We start from the raw sequence: 13,071 nt of genomic DNA, 5'->3' as shown, positions 1-13,071 counted from the left end.
CTCCCTTCCTCCAGCTCATCCTCCTTCTGTCTTCCAGCAGCCTATCGCTGCTCGTTAGCGGAACAAAGAGCGCAGAAATGCATCAAAAGGGGGCATTGTTCTGTTTGAAATCTCTCTGACCCCCCCCCCCCCCATCTTTGGATGCTCACACGCACACACACACACACAGACAGAGGATCGTAGCGAGAGAAAGTGACAGACAGAGGGCCCTGTGTAACAGCAGGGAGGAGGCCCAGGCCAGGACAGTAATAAGGCTCGCCGGCTGTGATAAAGTATAAGATCATCTGCTGCCCCAGCTCTCATTAACATCAAATACTGCACGCATTGTCTGGTTTTTAAGCCCCTGATCCCATGATAATAACGAGAACTACGCCATATACAAAAATTAAAGTCCAGTAAGTTGTGCCAAAGCTCTTATTTTGGGTTCATTTTCAGGCGTTTATGAGCTGAAAACTGAAACACATCTTTCAGTAACGAGTGCTAACAACAGTTTATGGTTGGGTTGAGCCCCGTCATCTGGATTCATCTAAATAAGCAGTTTGAGAGTGCTTACCTAAGAGAGAGATAATGACAGATAAGAGAGTTTAGGCACAGAGGATTTACTGCACAGTGTGAATTACAAGCTGTTGTGTGTCTACTGTTAAAGTTTTTATTGTGCAATTTAATTGTTTGCCAGGAAGGAGGCACAGAGGAGATAGATGTGTCTGGTTTGTATAGCAGCGTTAAGAGACAGACACATCAGTCAGCCGGGAACCAAACAGACCCCCCCCCCCCAAAAAAAAACACACAAACACACACGAGACGAGCCACAGATGCATCACATATGCGACCCACACACACACACACACACACACACACTCTCTTCTCTCCATACAGTTTGTCTAATGACAGCTCTGAGCGCTCCCTCGCCCGCACAAACCCCACGGGACACACACACACCTCTAAACACAGCCCTGCACGCACACACCCCGGGGGTTTGTCATTTCACTCCTGCACCAGCAGAAAACACCCACATGTCCAAATGACGACCTGAAAATGTAAAACACAGACACACACACACACACACGTCTGGCCACAATGCTTCTGCTCATGCACAAAAATAAACCACACACGTAAAAATAATGCACATCCCTCAAACTGCACTGCAAACTACAAACTGCTGATATTTATCTCATCACACGACACTCTGGTTATTTCTGCCAGAGGACAGTCATTACCTTAAAAAGGCCTCAACACACACACACACACACGTCACACACACGCACGTCACACACTCTGCATGCGCCTCTCGGCGTTTGCAGGAAATGTCACACAGAGTGGACTGAAGGCATGTGTCCTATAAGAGTCTATTTTCTGTCTGACCCTTCACCTCGTCACACAAACACAACAAAAAACACCAACAGCTTACTAAAGCAAGTGATAAAAATCGCAAACAACTTCAACAGCGATCAATGTTTTGCTAGTATTAGCTTTAGTGGTTAATTGGTTGTCTGATGTGCATTTGTCTTGTTTTTTTTAAGGAATAAAAAGACTCTTAAGGAAGTTGGGACAGTATTTTTTTTTTGACAGTTTCAGAGGAAGAACACTTGTAATGGAAGCTGTACTGGTTGTCCTGATCACACCTCTCCTCATTCAGCTCCTGGCTCTAAACAGACCGACTCCTGCAGAAAACCCTGAGAATTTTTGCCCTCAGATTAAGCGCAGCCACTTTGGATTTAAGCCTCTGTTTGTGTGCGTGAGGGCCTCCCACCTGCTCTCTGACTCCAGTTTACTCATAGACACAAAACACCACTTATCACTCGCTTGCTCCTACTAAATTCAGCAGACTTGTACTGCCTTTTAGCTCCTGCTGCTGATACGTTTTATGCAGTTTCTCACATAAAAGTCAACCAGGTGATAAGAGGGGAAGAGGAGCTTAAGAAGAGGGGGAGCATGGAGGGCAGGAAAGGGGGGAGAGGATGGAAATGGGCAGCGAGGCAAAGAAAAAGTAGACAGGATTTCATTTCACAACCACACCTACTTCCGACCGACACTACCTTTCCGTTTCCCACCCTTTCCTGTGTGTGAACCTCTCTGCACATACACACACACACACTTGCCCCTTGGTTCACTCGTTCCCAAAATTACACCAGATGTCACATCAAGCGTCTCTGGCCAAAGCTCGGCAGCAGGCAGATGAAGAATTTGAGAAATTCTTGAAAATATTTGTGCAGCGGCGGAGAATTGAAGTGGCTGAGGCCTGGAGAGCGAGAGGTTAAACCTGTGCAGCTTTAATGAGCGGCTGTGTGATGGACAGCTGTAATGCCATAGAGGCTAATGGAGAGGAGGGAGTATAAGAGCAGGGTATAGAGCCATATAGGGCTAATGCTCCAGGGCCGGTTATGAAGCAAACTCCCTTGGGTTGAAAGGTTACACACTGCTAATGACAATCTGTGCGTGTGTCACTCAAGAAAATATCACGTCACCAAGCACCTTAACATGTCACAGACTTGAAATGATTGCAGCACATCTGAGACCCTAATGGGGAAAAAGCGTTTTAGTCAGCGAAGATTGACTTAAAACATGTCATGCAATCTTGTGCCTTTTATAGTTGAGTGGTCGGTCATGTAAGTGTTACACCGCCAGGATTCAAGACTACATTAGTTTGACTTCTGTTAAAGAGCACCTTTCAGATTCTTCAACTAGATGTGTTTTACAAACTTAAACTTACCCTTTTTCTAACAAGTCAGGTGTCAAAGCTGACGTTCACGCTTTACGGTGGTCTTTTTTATTTTACATTATTTACCATTTTATGTGTACTGATTTTCTATTTACAAGTGTCTTTGAAATAAACTTTTGAAAAAAACTCAGTCTACCCGATCGGTTTTCTGCCTTTGCTTCAGTTCAGCACTGTTCAGAGTGAAGTGCACAAAACTTTTTTCACACTCTGCTTAAAAACTTCCCAACACTGGAAACAACCTGACATAACTTTTTTTTTTTAGATCAACCTACAGCACTGAAGGTCAGTCGAAACTGTCCTGCACAATCCAAGTTTAGTTCAGCAGGAAAAGGCCTGTGCAGCTGACTGTGAGTGACACACACTAACGTATGCACTGTGTCCTTTACATTGAGCAAAACTAAGTCTGGGGTTTAAGGCTAATTTTAGCGTTAGCCTGTGATTTCCAGGAAGTGTTTCCACATAAACTTCCATGTTGAACTGGATGAGAGTGTATATTACAGGTTCAGGACACAGAAAAAGCAGAAGAATGAAGTTCGGCTGTCTGCGGTGGACTGAGTGTATTTTAAGTGTGTGTGTGTGTGTGTGTGCGTGTGTGTGTGTGTGTGTTTACAATGTTTCTGTGTGTACCTCTCATAGCTTATAGCATCAGCTTGGCTGCTAAGAGAGCGAGTCGTCCAAAAAGAAAATCAGCTGATGATTCTCGCCCTCAGCTGGAACTGCAGTGTGTGTGTGTGTGTGTGTGTGTGTGTGTGTGTGTGTGTGTATTTTCGCCATCATTCAGATCCTGCGGCGTTTCTGCATCATTAGTCTCATTAAGCAGAAACAACACAAAGGAGGACCTCTTTATTCGTTTGTGCACATGTGTGATTAAGGATGGCCTCAGATGTCCTTTATGCAAACACAACTTGGCCCTCAGGGTGTGTATAAGCGTCAGTCTACACAAAGGTATCCCTGCATGAACTGTGTGTGTGCATCAGCTGGCAGATAGAAACTAATTAAAGGTAAAGAAATATGTTTGGTGAACACCACCTTCAGGACGAAGCATTCTTCTCCCCCTGAACCCTCCACACGCCCACATTCCTCTCTCATTCAGGAACTCCTGATACCACACCCTCCCCTCCTACCCCCTTTCTTCTTCTCCCTTTTAACCCCCTGCCCCCCCCACCACCTCTCATGTGTACCCCCCCCCCCCCCCCCACACACACACACACATCGCCTCAGACCACTAAAGTGGGCTAACCAATCATCACTGAACAGCCAGATTGTGTTTAGCATGACAAAGGAGAATGTGACAGTGTGTGTGTGTGTCTGTGTGTTTAAATGCATTGTGTGCATGCACGCCTGTGTGTGTGTGTGTGTGTGTGTGTGTTCTCCTGTCGTCTCCTGTAGTTTTCAGTGACGGAAGTTGGTTTTTTGCAGGAAATTCGCTCCACATGTCCTCAAAGTTCATCTGTATTTATATGGTTTCAGATGAAACAGTATGTTTCTGCCTGAGGTTTCTTAATAAGTTTAACAATATAAACACAGTCAATGGAAAACTTGTGTCTCTCTTTGGAGTTTAATGTGCACCATTTGTCACATCCTGCCTAATAAAACCAAGTTCCTGCTTGACTTTTTGGCCCATTTTTCTCACTGCTCCTCTACATGAATCTGTCGTTGCTGCTCCCACCTGCTCCTGTGAAGCCCCCTCAGCCACGCGTCCCTCCTCTTGTTCCCCTCTGTCAGAGCGCAGAGGCATTCCCTGTCCACAACACATGCTTAAGCAATTATTCCACGCAGGCCCCGCACAGAAAGGCAGAGCGAGAGCGAGAGAGAGAGGCAGAGGGAGTCATTTGAAGAGGAGTGATCAGGGGCAGCTGGCCCGGGATTTGCAGGGTTCTGGGAGAGAATGTGTAGAGAAGTTAGGCACAACTCCCATAATCCTTTTCAAAAAGAGAGAAAGGAGAGACGGGGGATTGAAAACAGAGAGGAGAGAAAGGGGGGCCACTGGAGCTTGAAAGTAAAAGGACTGGGCTACAGTGACAACGGCCAAACACAAGGCACACACATCGAACACACACACACTGAATCAGTGAGAATCAGGACAGGACGCCTCCAGAATAACAAGTCAAACTGTACAAACACACCCTGCAGGAGCAAACCATGGCAGCAAACAGAATCAATAGCTTCATTTAACTTAGATTTCCTCCCAGTCATCACGACCAGCTCTGTGGTTTAACTAACAGTCTGTAGCTGGAATGGCACCTCTGGGGGTTTAGGGTCACATGAACAAGGTTGTGGGTGCAGGAGGGGAGTCACAGGCTATTTGAAAGGCAAGTTGAAACGCTTCAAAACACTTAAAGTGAGGGCTGTCTGCAGTGATGCTCTGTGGACTCTGTTTATTAAGTGATGACACTTAGATTGAGGTAACGGTCAAGCACATGGTTTCTTGTGTTGAGGCACAACAACCAACAAATACAAAGTTAAAACTATGATAAAAGCGGTGCAACTGAAATGTGAAGTTTGAATTTGAAGTATCTCCTTTTCCGTGTGTAAATTTAATTTGATCTGTATTCTGTTGTTGAGAGGCCTCGTGTTTGACGTGTTTTATCCCTAGCGAGGCAACCTCAATAAAAACCTGATTTACACATAGATTAACTGAATAAAATGTGCGCTGTTTGATTTAGAGACTGTAAAAAGAGATTTTCTCTGACAGTGACAGTCTGCAGTGTTGAGCGTTTTTCTCTGTGCTGTGCGTTGTTCTCAGTGTTGAGCGTTTCTCTCTGTGTTGTATATTGTTGCTGGGTGATAACAGGATGCTGCATAAGTTGTCTTGAGCTCGCAGATAACAGACAACATTCAAAAAAACGACAGGGTTTTTATTGGCAACCAGAAAGAGCGGGTCCTTTTGAAATGCTTCTTTCTAAACACTTTGAGCTGCAGCGTCAAACAAATCATGAAGGGTAGTTTGTTGTCTCTGACTATCTCAAGTCAAAATCAGCTGATGTGGAAACTGTAAACACTGTAAATAAAAAAATAAAATAAAAACTTGAAGAGAAAAAGCAAGCCTCTTTTTAAACTTACCAAGCAGCAGACAGAAGATGTCGAGTGCGATGAGCACTTTCCTCTTGCTGTTGTTTACGCCGTTGTTGTTGTTTAACGTGGAGGTTCCTCCGTTCCTTGTCTCTTGGGCCATCGCTTTCTCATACATGTACTTTTGCATTGGAGAAACCCCGGTTTCAGCTCTAAATCCCACACCACGCGTGAGGAGTTCAGACTGTGTCAGACGCTCCGCTCCCTTTGGTTAAAAGTTGCAGCTCGGAGGTAAACTTTTAGATCAGCTGGTGTTTCCTTTGATACTTTATGAGGTAAAGCCCTCAATAAAACAGTGTTTTTATCTGCGTATCGGACCCGTGGCTCGGACTCCACACACACAAGTAGTCTGCGCTCCGGATGAGTGCAAAGCGCGCTCCTCTTATCGCAGCCTGTTGGAAAGAATTGCGCTGCGCATCGACAGACGCGCTTCTTTTATCAATCCTCCTTCTTCTCCTCCTCCCCCTGCTCTCTTCAAGTAACCACCCGGCAGCTTCCAGGCTCAGCCCTCTTCTCTCTGCTTGCGGACGGTGATCAGCTCCATCCAGCACGGAAAACGTTGTAACACTATAATATGAGGGGGTTCGGCGCCCCCAGTGGTTATGGGGGGTATAACAAGCGCTTGCTCTTTTATTATCTGTTATTTACCGTAACGAAGTTAAAGATTTTTTTTTTTGTAAAATTGGGTTTGACATAATGTTGCAATAATACAACAAATATTAAATAATGTCAAAAACTGTGTGAACATACGGGTAATACTGCAGCACATTCTTTTCGTTCTGAGTTAAAGGAATTTTACCAATAGACCTGAAATGATCAATAACTATTACTGTATGTACAGTAGCTTACCTTAATTTAATTGTATATATTTAATGTTCATTCAACAGGGAGTGTCCCTTTAAGATTGAAAAATCTTTTTTTCCAATAGAGGTAACCCCACCAAAAAACCAACCACAATAACAACAACAACAACAACAACATTGTTACTTGACTGTAAACAGTTAGGCTTTAAAGCATGGATGTCCTCAGGAACCTACTTATAATCCCACATCATATAGTCTACAACAATAAAAGTATACCAGAACATATCCCACTTTAACTGCTGTGGTCAGAAACAATGATGGACCAGAAAACTGACTAAAAAGCAGTAAACGTCCCCTCCGATATAAGCAGTACTTCATTCACTGTTTTCAGAGCTCCATGATCCAGACAGTAGCCGCTCACAGCGAGACGCTGAAAATTTGAACTTACACTGACACCTAGTGGCGACTTGAGGAGGTCAAAAACCTCAGGCAAAACTTGTAGTGAGAAGATCAACTTTGTTAACAAAATAGACCGACGGCTTATGGCCTTCATCAGGGTCATCGAGTGGGTACTTGTCAACACCCCCCCACCCCCATTGTTTATCCTCTGTGTATTCCGATTAGGTTTACTGTCATTTTCTGTTCAGAGAGTAAAAACTAATTGATAATACACTTAATACCTCCTAACTTTCAGTATCACGACTTATTCATTTTGTGGCTTATGTATTTATAATAAACACTGCAGTCATACGTGTTCCCCGTGTGCTATAAAAGATCTTACCATGATGATCTGTCTTAACAGCTGCACCATATCTATTCCTGTACTGCCTATACTGTCTGCTGCAGTCAAACTGGTTCATACTGTTTCACTGCATATATCATCTCAGAGCGTACAACTCTGAGCTCTGTATATCCCACAGTTCTTAGATGCATTCCTCGTTTTAAAGCCCTCACTCATGACTGTTCTCTTGATTCACTTGTTGTCTGCTTTCTCCACATGCAATACAAAAACACATGCACATTGTTCTTTATTAATATTAAGTAGAAACAGCAAATTACAAAAGGCAGCACTGACAATAACGTGACATCAGAATATAGACAACAACAATAAAGACTGTAAGAACAACAAGTCAAAAACTAGGCAAAATAAAATACATAGGGTCCCCTCAGAAAATCTTTCATTTCAACAAAGTTTCTAGAACCTGAAATCATTTTTATTAAAATGAGAGGAGTGTGTCAAAGGCTCTGTTTAATCCCACTTTCCCCTAACAAAGTATTTTTATTTGATCAGCATGTTGTGTTGCTTTATAAGAGTTTGTAGAGGTTATTTACTCATAAAGTTCATGGCTCTTGGTTGAGCTTTCACTGCCTACCATAACTGCTACACAAACGGTTCACTGAATATAATCCTGAGAGCTGATTATATATCATGTTGCCACACAGTGCACTTTCTTTTTGCACTTCTGGTAATATGCTAATCTGTATTTTGTATTATCAGTAGCCTACGTGTACTCTGTGCAATGACATTACAGATACATGTAGTCTAAACAAGATGACACAAATATGACACTTTGTGCGAGTAATGACCTCAACAAGGATGCAGACATGCACTCATTTGTGGAGATAGCATTTGAGATCTAGTGACAGACCAGTTCGATAGCTTCAACACGATCGAGGGAACAGAGACCCAACAAAAAAGTCATGTATGGGTTCTCCATTTGTTAAAACGTCACTTCTGTCTTTCCTAACAGCCTCACTCTTGTGCCATATTTCTGATAAGTGGCCTGTTCCTGATGGAAATGTCTGTAAAATAGGACTGACAGATAAGAGAACACATAGAGGCATATCATGTGATTGATAGCAATGATAATTTTTATATTCATGTTTTATTTAAAGAATTAACTGATACAGTCTTTTATATGTCACATCCTTGAGGATCTGCACATTAACATGATGTAACTTATTTTTATCCAGTTTGGTAAAAAGTGCTTAATTTATTTATTCAATAATATTGTTTCTAAGATGTGTAGGTGATGTTTATCCCTCCCCCTATTATCTTATTGAGTCTTGTACATATTAGTCTTTAATTACCTGTTTATATTTTTAGTTGATAGTTATTATTTAATGTTTACACTGTACAGAGAGAGCAAAGCCTACTGAAGTTAAATACTTTGTGTGTTAAACATACCTGGCCAATAAAACTGATTCTAAAAATCGCATCTTTCTTTATATAACATGATTGTAACACAGATTGTGTTGCAATGGTTTTCAGTGAATGTGCTACTAACTAACCTGTGGCAGGGCTGCACAGTAGTGGTTCAGGTATTGACCGGGATGCATAATTCGCAGTAACACCGGTTGGGCAGACGTACAAATTAGAGTGGACGCTGTTTTTAAGTATTAAAATACTCTTTGCAACAGTCTAGAAATCAGCACGGCCTCTTTTAGAGTACCGTATTTACGTTTAATCCAGACGGTGCCCGTTTAATGGTTCTCTCTCCTCCTCTCCTTGACGTGCCCCGCCTCCTCCTCGCTCCCCGCAGGCAGGCAGCACGCCCACCGCACCAAGCGAGCGAGCCCATCCGTCGGTAACGGAGAAGATGGCAGAGCGGCAACAACAGAAACACGAAGGACGGGTAAAAATCGGCCATTACATCCTCGGAGACACACTCGGAGTGGGAACCTTCGGGAAAGTGAAGAGTTAAGTTATAATGTTGTGTCGTGTTGAGGTGTAACGTTGATGTGTTTCTGTTGGAGTAATGTGAAGTAGTCTCCGTTTACCGTCCGTTAACTGACGGAGCGGAACTTACCGGCGGGCAGTGCGCAGTTAGCGTAGCTCGTCCGTTTAGCTGCAGATTGCACAGAGGAGATTTAGGGCGTAATCGAGGTCTGAGAATCGGCTCGCTTCAAAGTCAAATTCTTCCACGGTGTGTGTAGCCTCTGTTGTCAGCTATGCCAGGTGTCGTTACCTGGAGAAGGACTGTGCCAAGAAGATGCACAGTCATACTCACACGGTGACCATGAAACACTGAGCTGTTATGCTGCATTATATTATGTTGTTTCCTCTGACGGTGAAGGACGTTTGTAAGCTCACAGTCTGAAACCACCATGCAAGCTTCATGATGATAATATGTTCAGTGACGGCGTTGCTACGTGCTCCTTACGCTAGTGACTGTTTAGTCTGTTAAGTGCTTTGCAAGAAAAGGAAATCCTCCCCAGGTAAAGTTAAACAGTAAAGAGGTTTGTCAGGATTTTCTTTAAATTTTCTTGGCCAGTTTTCAGACACTGTATGACCTTGTGAGCTTAAACTCCGCCTGTTTGTTGTGTGCGCAGTTTGAAGGGTGTAGGGGGGGGGGGGGGGGGGGGGGGGGGGGGGGGGTGTCAAGTCAACCCACCTGCATAAGACAGTCACAGGGTCACATGGTCATGTAAACACAGACATCATGGTATTAATCCTGGCATCAGTCAGATATGAACAGTTTTAATAGTTTTTTTAGTGATAGCGGTTGTTCAAAGATCCCTTAAAGCAGAGCTTTGACTCATTTGATTAATTCTCCATAAATGATAATCACATAATAATAGTGATAATAAATGTTATTATCAGCCTTACAAGCCTTATTTGCACATATCTAAAAAGATAGAGTATCAGAATGAGTAGAGAGCAGCTGTTCAAAACCAGCTACCACCTGACAACAGTTTGTCTCTTTATGAATCTTTACAGCAGATATCTGCAAATTGAAGCATGCATTCAGATTATAGACAAAAAGTTGACCTATCCAAGCCTTACTCTCATGTCTGCAGTTACAGTCACACAAAACAATGGCCAGCATTGGAACAGGACATTTTGGCCTGGATATCTTTGAGCTTTTATCTGAATAACCTCGTAGCTAACACTGAAGCTCTAAAAATGTAGCTGTCGCTTGTCGGAAAATGATCTTGTTCGGTTTGAGATTGGTCGACGGACACCAATTCTAGTGTGTTTGGGATACTGCATCAAAGACTGTTGTCAGCTCCACTGTCCACTTTGCACTACAGAACATAAAACAGCTGAATGACAAAGCATCATGTTTCTGTACATCCGATTTACAGATGTCACTATTGTGTGAATAGAAAGATGGTTGTCAGACAGTGCTCATTTGATCTTGCCAGTAGGTGGGGCTATAACGAATCATTAGCTGAATGTCAGCATGTATATGTGGTTATGACTGGACTCTTACCAAACACGTACACTTGGAACCAGATGAAACATTGTGAAAGATACAACTCCACCTCCTTTGTTTACAAACACCGAGGTCAGGTGTGCCAGCGCTGCCACGCCCTTCAACAAAAAACCCCCCCAGCTGACTAAGAGCCATTTAAATCGTAAAGGTCATTTTAATTCTCTGACTAAGCGATCAACATACCGTTTCTTGACTTCCTGTCTGATTTTGTTTTGTGGCTCCAAATGTGTTTTTGGAAGGGCTTGACTTGTCTCAGATTTCTATCAAACGTCGTACATCTGCTAAACCTATTGCAACAGAGGGCATGGGATGAAGCTTTTTGCTGTAAAAAAATAAGATACAAATAATACAGAGGACACAGATCTTTTATCATTTGTGATTTTCGAGCATGCTTGTCTTCAGCTTCTAAGAAAGCTTAGACAGTGAAATGTAAATGTACTCAGGCACAGAAGGAAACGTTCCTATTAGAATCATTATTAATCCTTTATTCCATCTACAGTCAGACTCTTCTGTATCACCATCACTATCAATAATGCTCCACACTGTGTTTATTCTGCTCTCAGCTGTCTCTCCACAAGTGAAAGTGTCCATAGTGTTTATTCCTTGTGCTACATGCTGTCAACGTGCTCGTAGCCGTTTTTTTAAAAACTTTTTCTAGTGTCTCTGTTTATATTTCCTGTTTCCTGTTTTTGAGCCCTTGTCACCACTACATTTCCCTCACTGGGGGATTAATAAAGTTTATTCTTCTCCTTATCAGCAGGGCTGGGTGTCACAATCTCTTGAGGGTTTTTTTTTGTATACATATCTTTTTTTTTTTTTTCGAACATGTGAAGATATAACATCAAAATAATAATAATAATAATGAAGGATTTTTTAAAGAATAATAACTATATATATATATATTGTTATAAAATTAAAAAAACATTCAAAATAACCAACAAAATATTGCTCTGAGGTTTAATTCCACTTTAATGTCACAGCAGAAAAAATGGGGACTCTGTTGGCGAGGGAATGGATTATGGTATTTGAAGTTGTCGGGTTCTGTTTGTAGTCCAAGTGGAAAATCTCCGCTAGTTTTCCGGCAGGCTTTCTCCGTATACAGGGAATCATTATGTGTGAAGAACAGAAGTTGCAGAACCAGATAGCCATGATAAGGCAATCCTGGAGCCCACTGGCAGTCATCTAATGATGACTTAGCTGTTACGTATCTGCATGCGAGAGCAGCTAATAATACCCACCGACTAAGTATCTTTGTCATGATGCTAGTGGGACCATAAACAATAACAGCACAGGGAAAAGGAAGGAAAGTCATCCATCACTCATTGAGGCTAAATCCTTACATGATCATTTACAGGCTCCAAGAGCTTCTTCTATGGCCAAATCCAATTGAAATGTTAGGCATAATGTGACGCAGCCACTGTGGGAAATGAAGTGGGTAAAGCTTGGTGGAAGGGCCGAGGGGGAGAATTAAGATTTGACGTGTGTTGTTTAACCATCTGTGTGCCGCTGCGTCTGCTTCATGTCTGGATTCTTTTGGTTTTTTTTAGTCGGTGAACATCAGCTGACGGGCCATAAAGTCGCAGTAAAGATCCTAAACAGACAGAAGATCCGCAGCCTCGATGTCGTCGGGAAAATCAAACGGGAGATCCAGAATCTCAAACTGTTCAGACACCCGCACATCATCAAACTGTAAGTGGTGGACGAGTGGCTGTCTAGGTGCGGGCCTTTTGCTGTGTCTTGTTGTGGCATGTTTCTCTGGATCCTGTTTGTTTACTTCTGCTGAGCTGTACTGAGCGTGCCTTCAGAGCTCCCAGGAGGTAGCACGCGCGCGCGCACACACACACACACACACACACACACACACACACACACACACACACACACACACACACACACACACACACACACACACACAAAGGCCTTGAGATCTGTTCTGGTTTGTTCAAATCTCCTGTCCAGATTAAATCCGGAGTCCTTGTCCTCATCCAGGTGTCTCTGCTCCTCGTGTTTTCCTTTCTGACCTTGTTATGTCCCTTCTGTCAGCCTGCTCTCTCTCTCTCTCTCTCTCTCTCTCTCTCTCTCTCTCTCTCTCTCTCTCTCTCTCTTTCTCTCTCTCTCTCTCTCTCTCTCTCTCTCTCACAACTATCTGTGTTATTTTTAGTCCATGCTGAGGGTCAGTCCACTCTTGCACTGTAAACTATGGCAGATATGTAGCACTCTGTCTCCTGATATATACATTCACTGACACATAAGCATG

At 43.0% G+C, this 13,071-nt stretch overlaps 2 protein-coding genes across 3 annotated transcripts in view; one reads left to right on the top strand and one right to left on the bottom strand.

Moving 5' to 3' along the window:
* The window catches only part of plpp3 (phospholipid phosphatase 3), a 37,791-nt gene extending 28,593 nt beyond the window's left edge, over positions 1–9,198 (bottom strand). For both annotated transcript variants that reach the window (XM_079351402.1, XM_079351401.1), the window contains exons 1-2: positions 8,887–9,198; positions 5,783–6,358 (exon numbers count right to left, since the gene is read on the bottom strand). In XM_079351402.1, coding sequence (XP_079207528.1) covers positions 5,783–5,921 — 139 coding nt within the window. In that variant the 5' untranslated portion in view covers positions 5,922–6,358; positions 8,887–9,198. The remainder of the gene's footprint in view (positions 1–5,782; positions 6,359–8,886) is intronic.
* Positions 9,115–13,071, top strand: part of prkaa2 (protein kinase, AMP-activated, alpha 2 catalytic subunit) — a 15,429-nt gene continuing 11,472 nt past the window's right edge. Inside the window, 2 exon segments of the mRNA XM_079351409.1 lie at positions 9,115–9,294; positions 12,362–12,503. Coding sequence (XP_079207535.1) covers positions 9,195–9,294; positions 12,362–12,503 — 242 coding nt within the window. The 5' untranslated portion in view covers positions 9,115–9,194.

Source organism: Symphodus melops, assembly GCF_947650265.1.
Source record: "Symphodus melops genome assembly, chromosome: 8".
NCBI classification, from domain to species: domain Eukaryota; kingdom Metazoa; phylum Chordata; class Actinopteri; order Labriformes; family Labridae; genus Symphodus; species Symphodus melops.
Note: the sequence above shows the minus strand (reverse complement) of the source record. Positions and strands in the feature narration are given on the sequence as shown.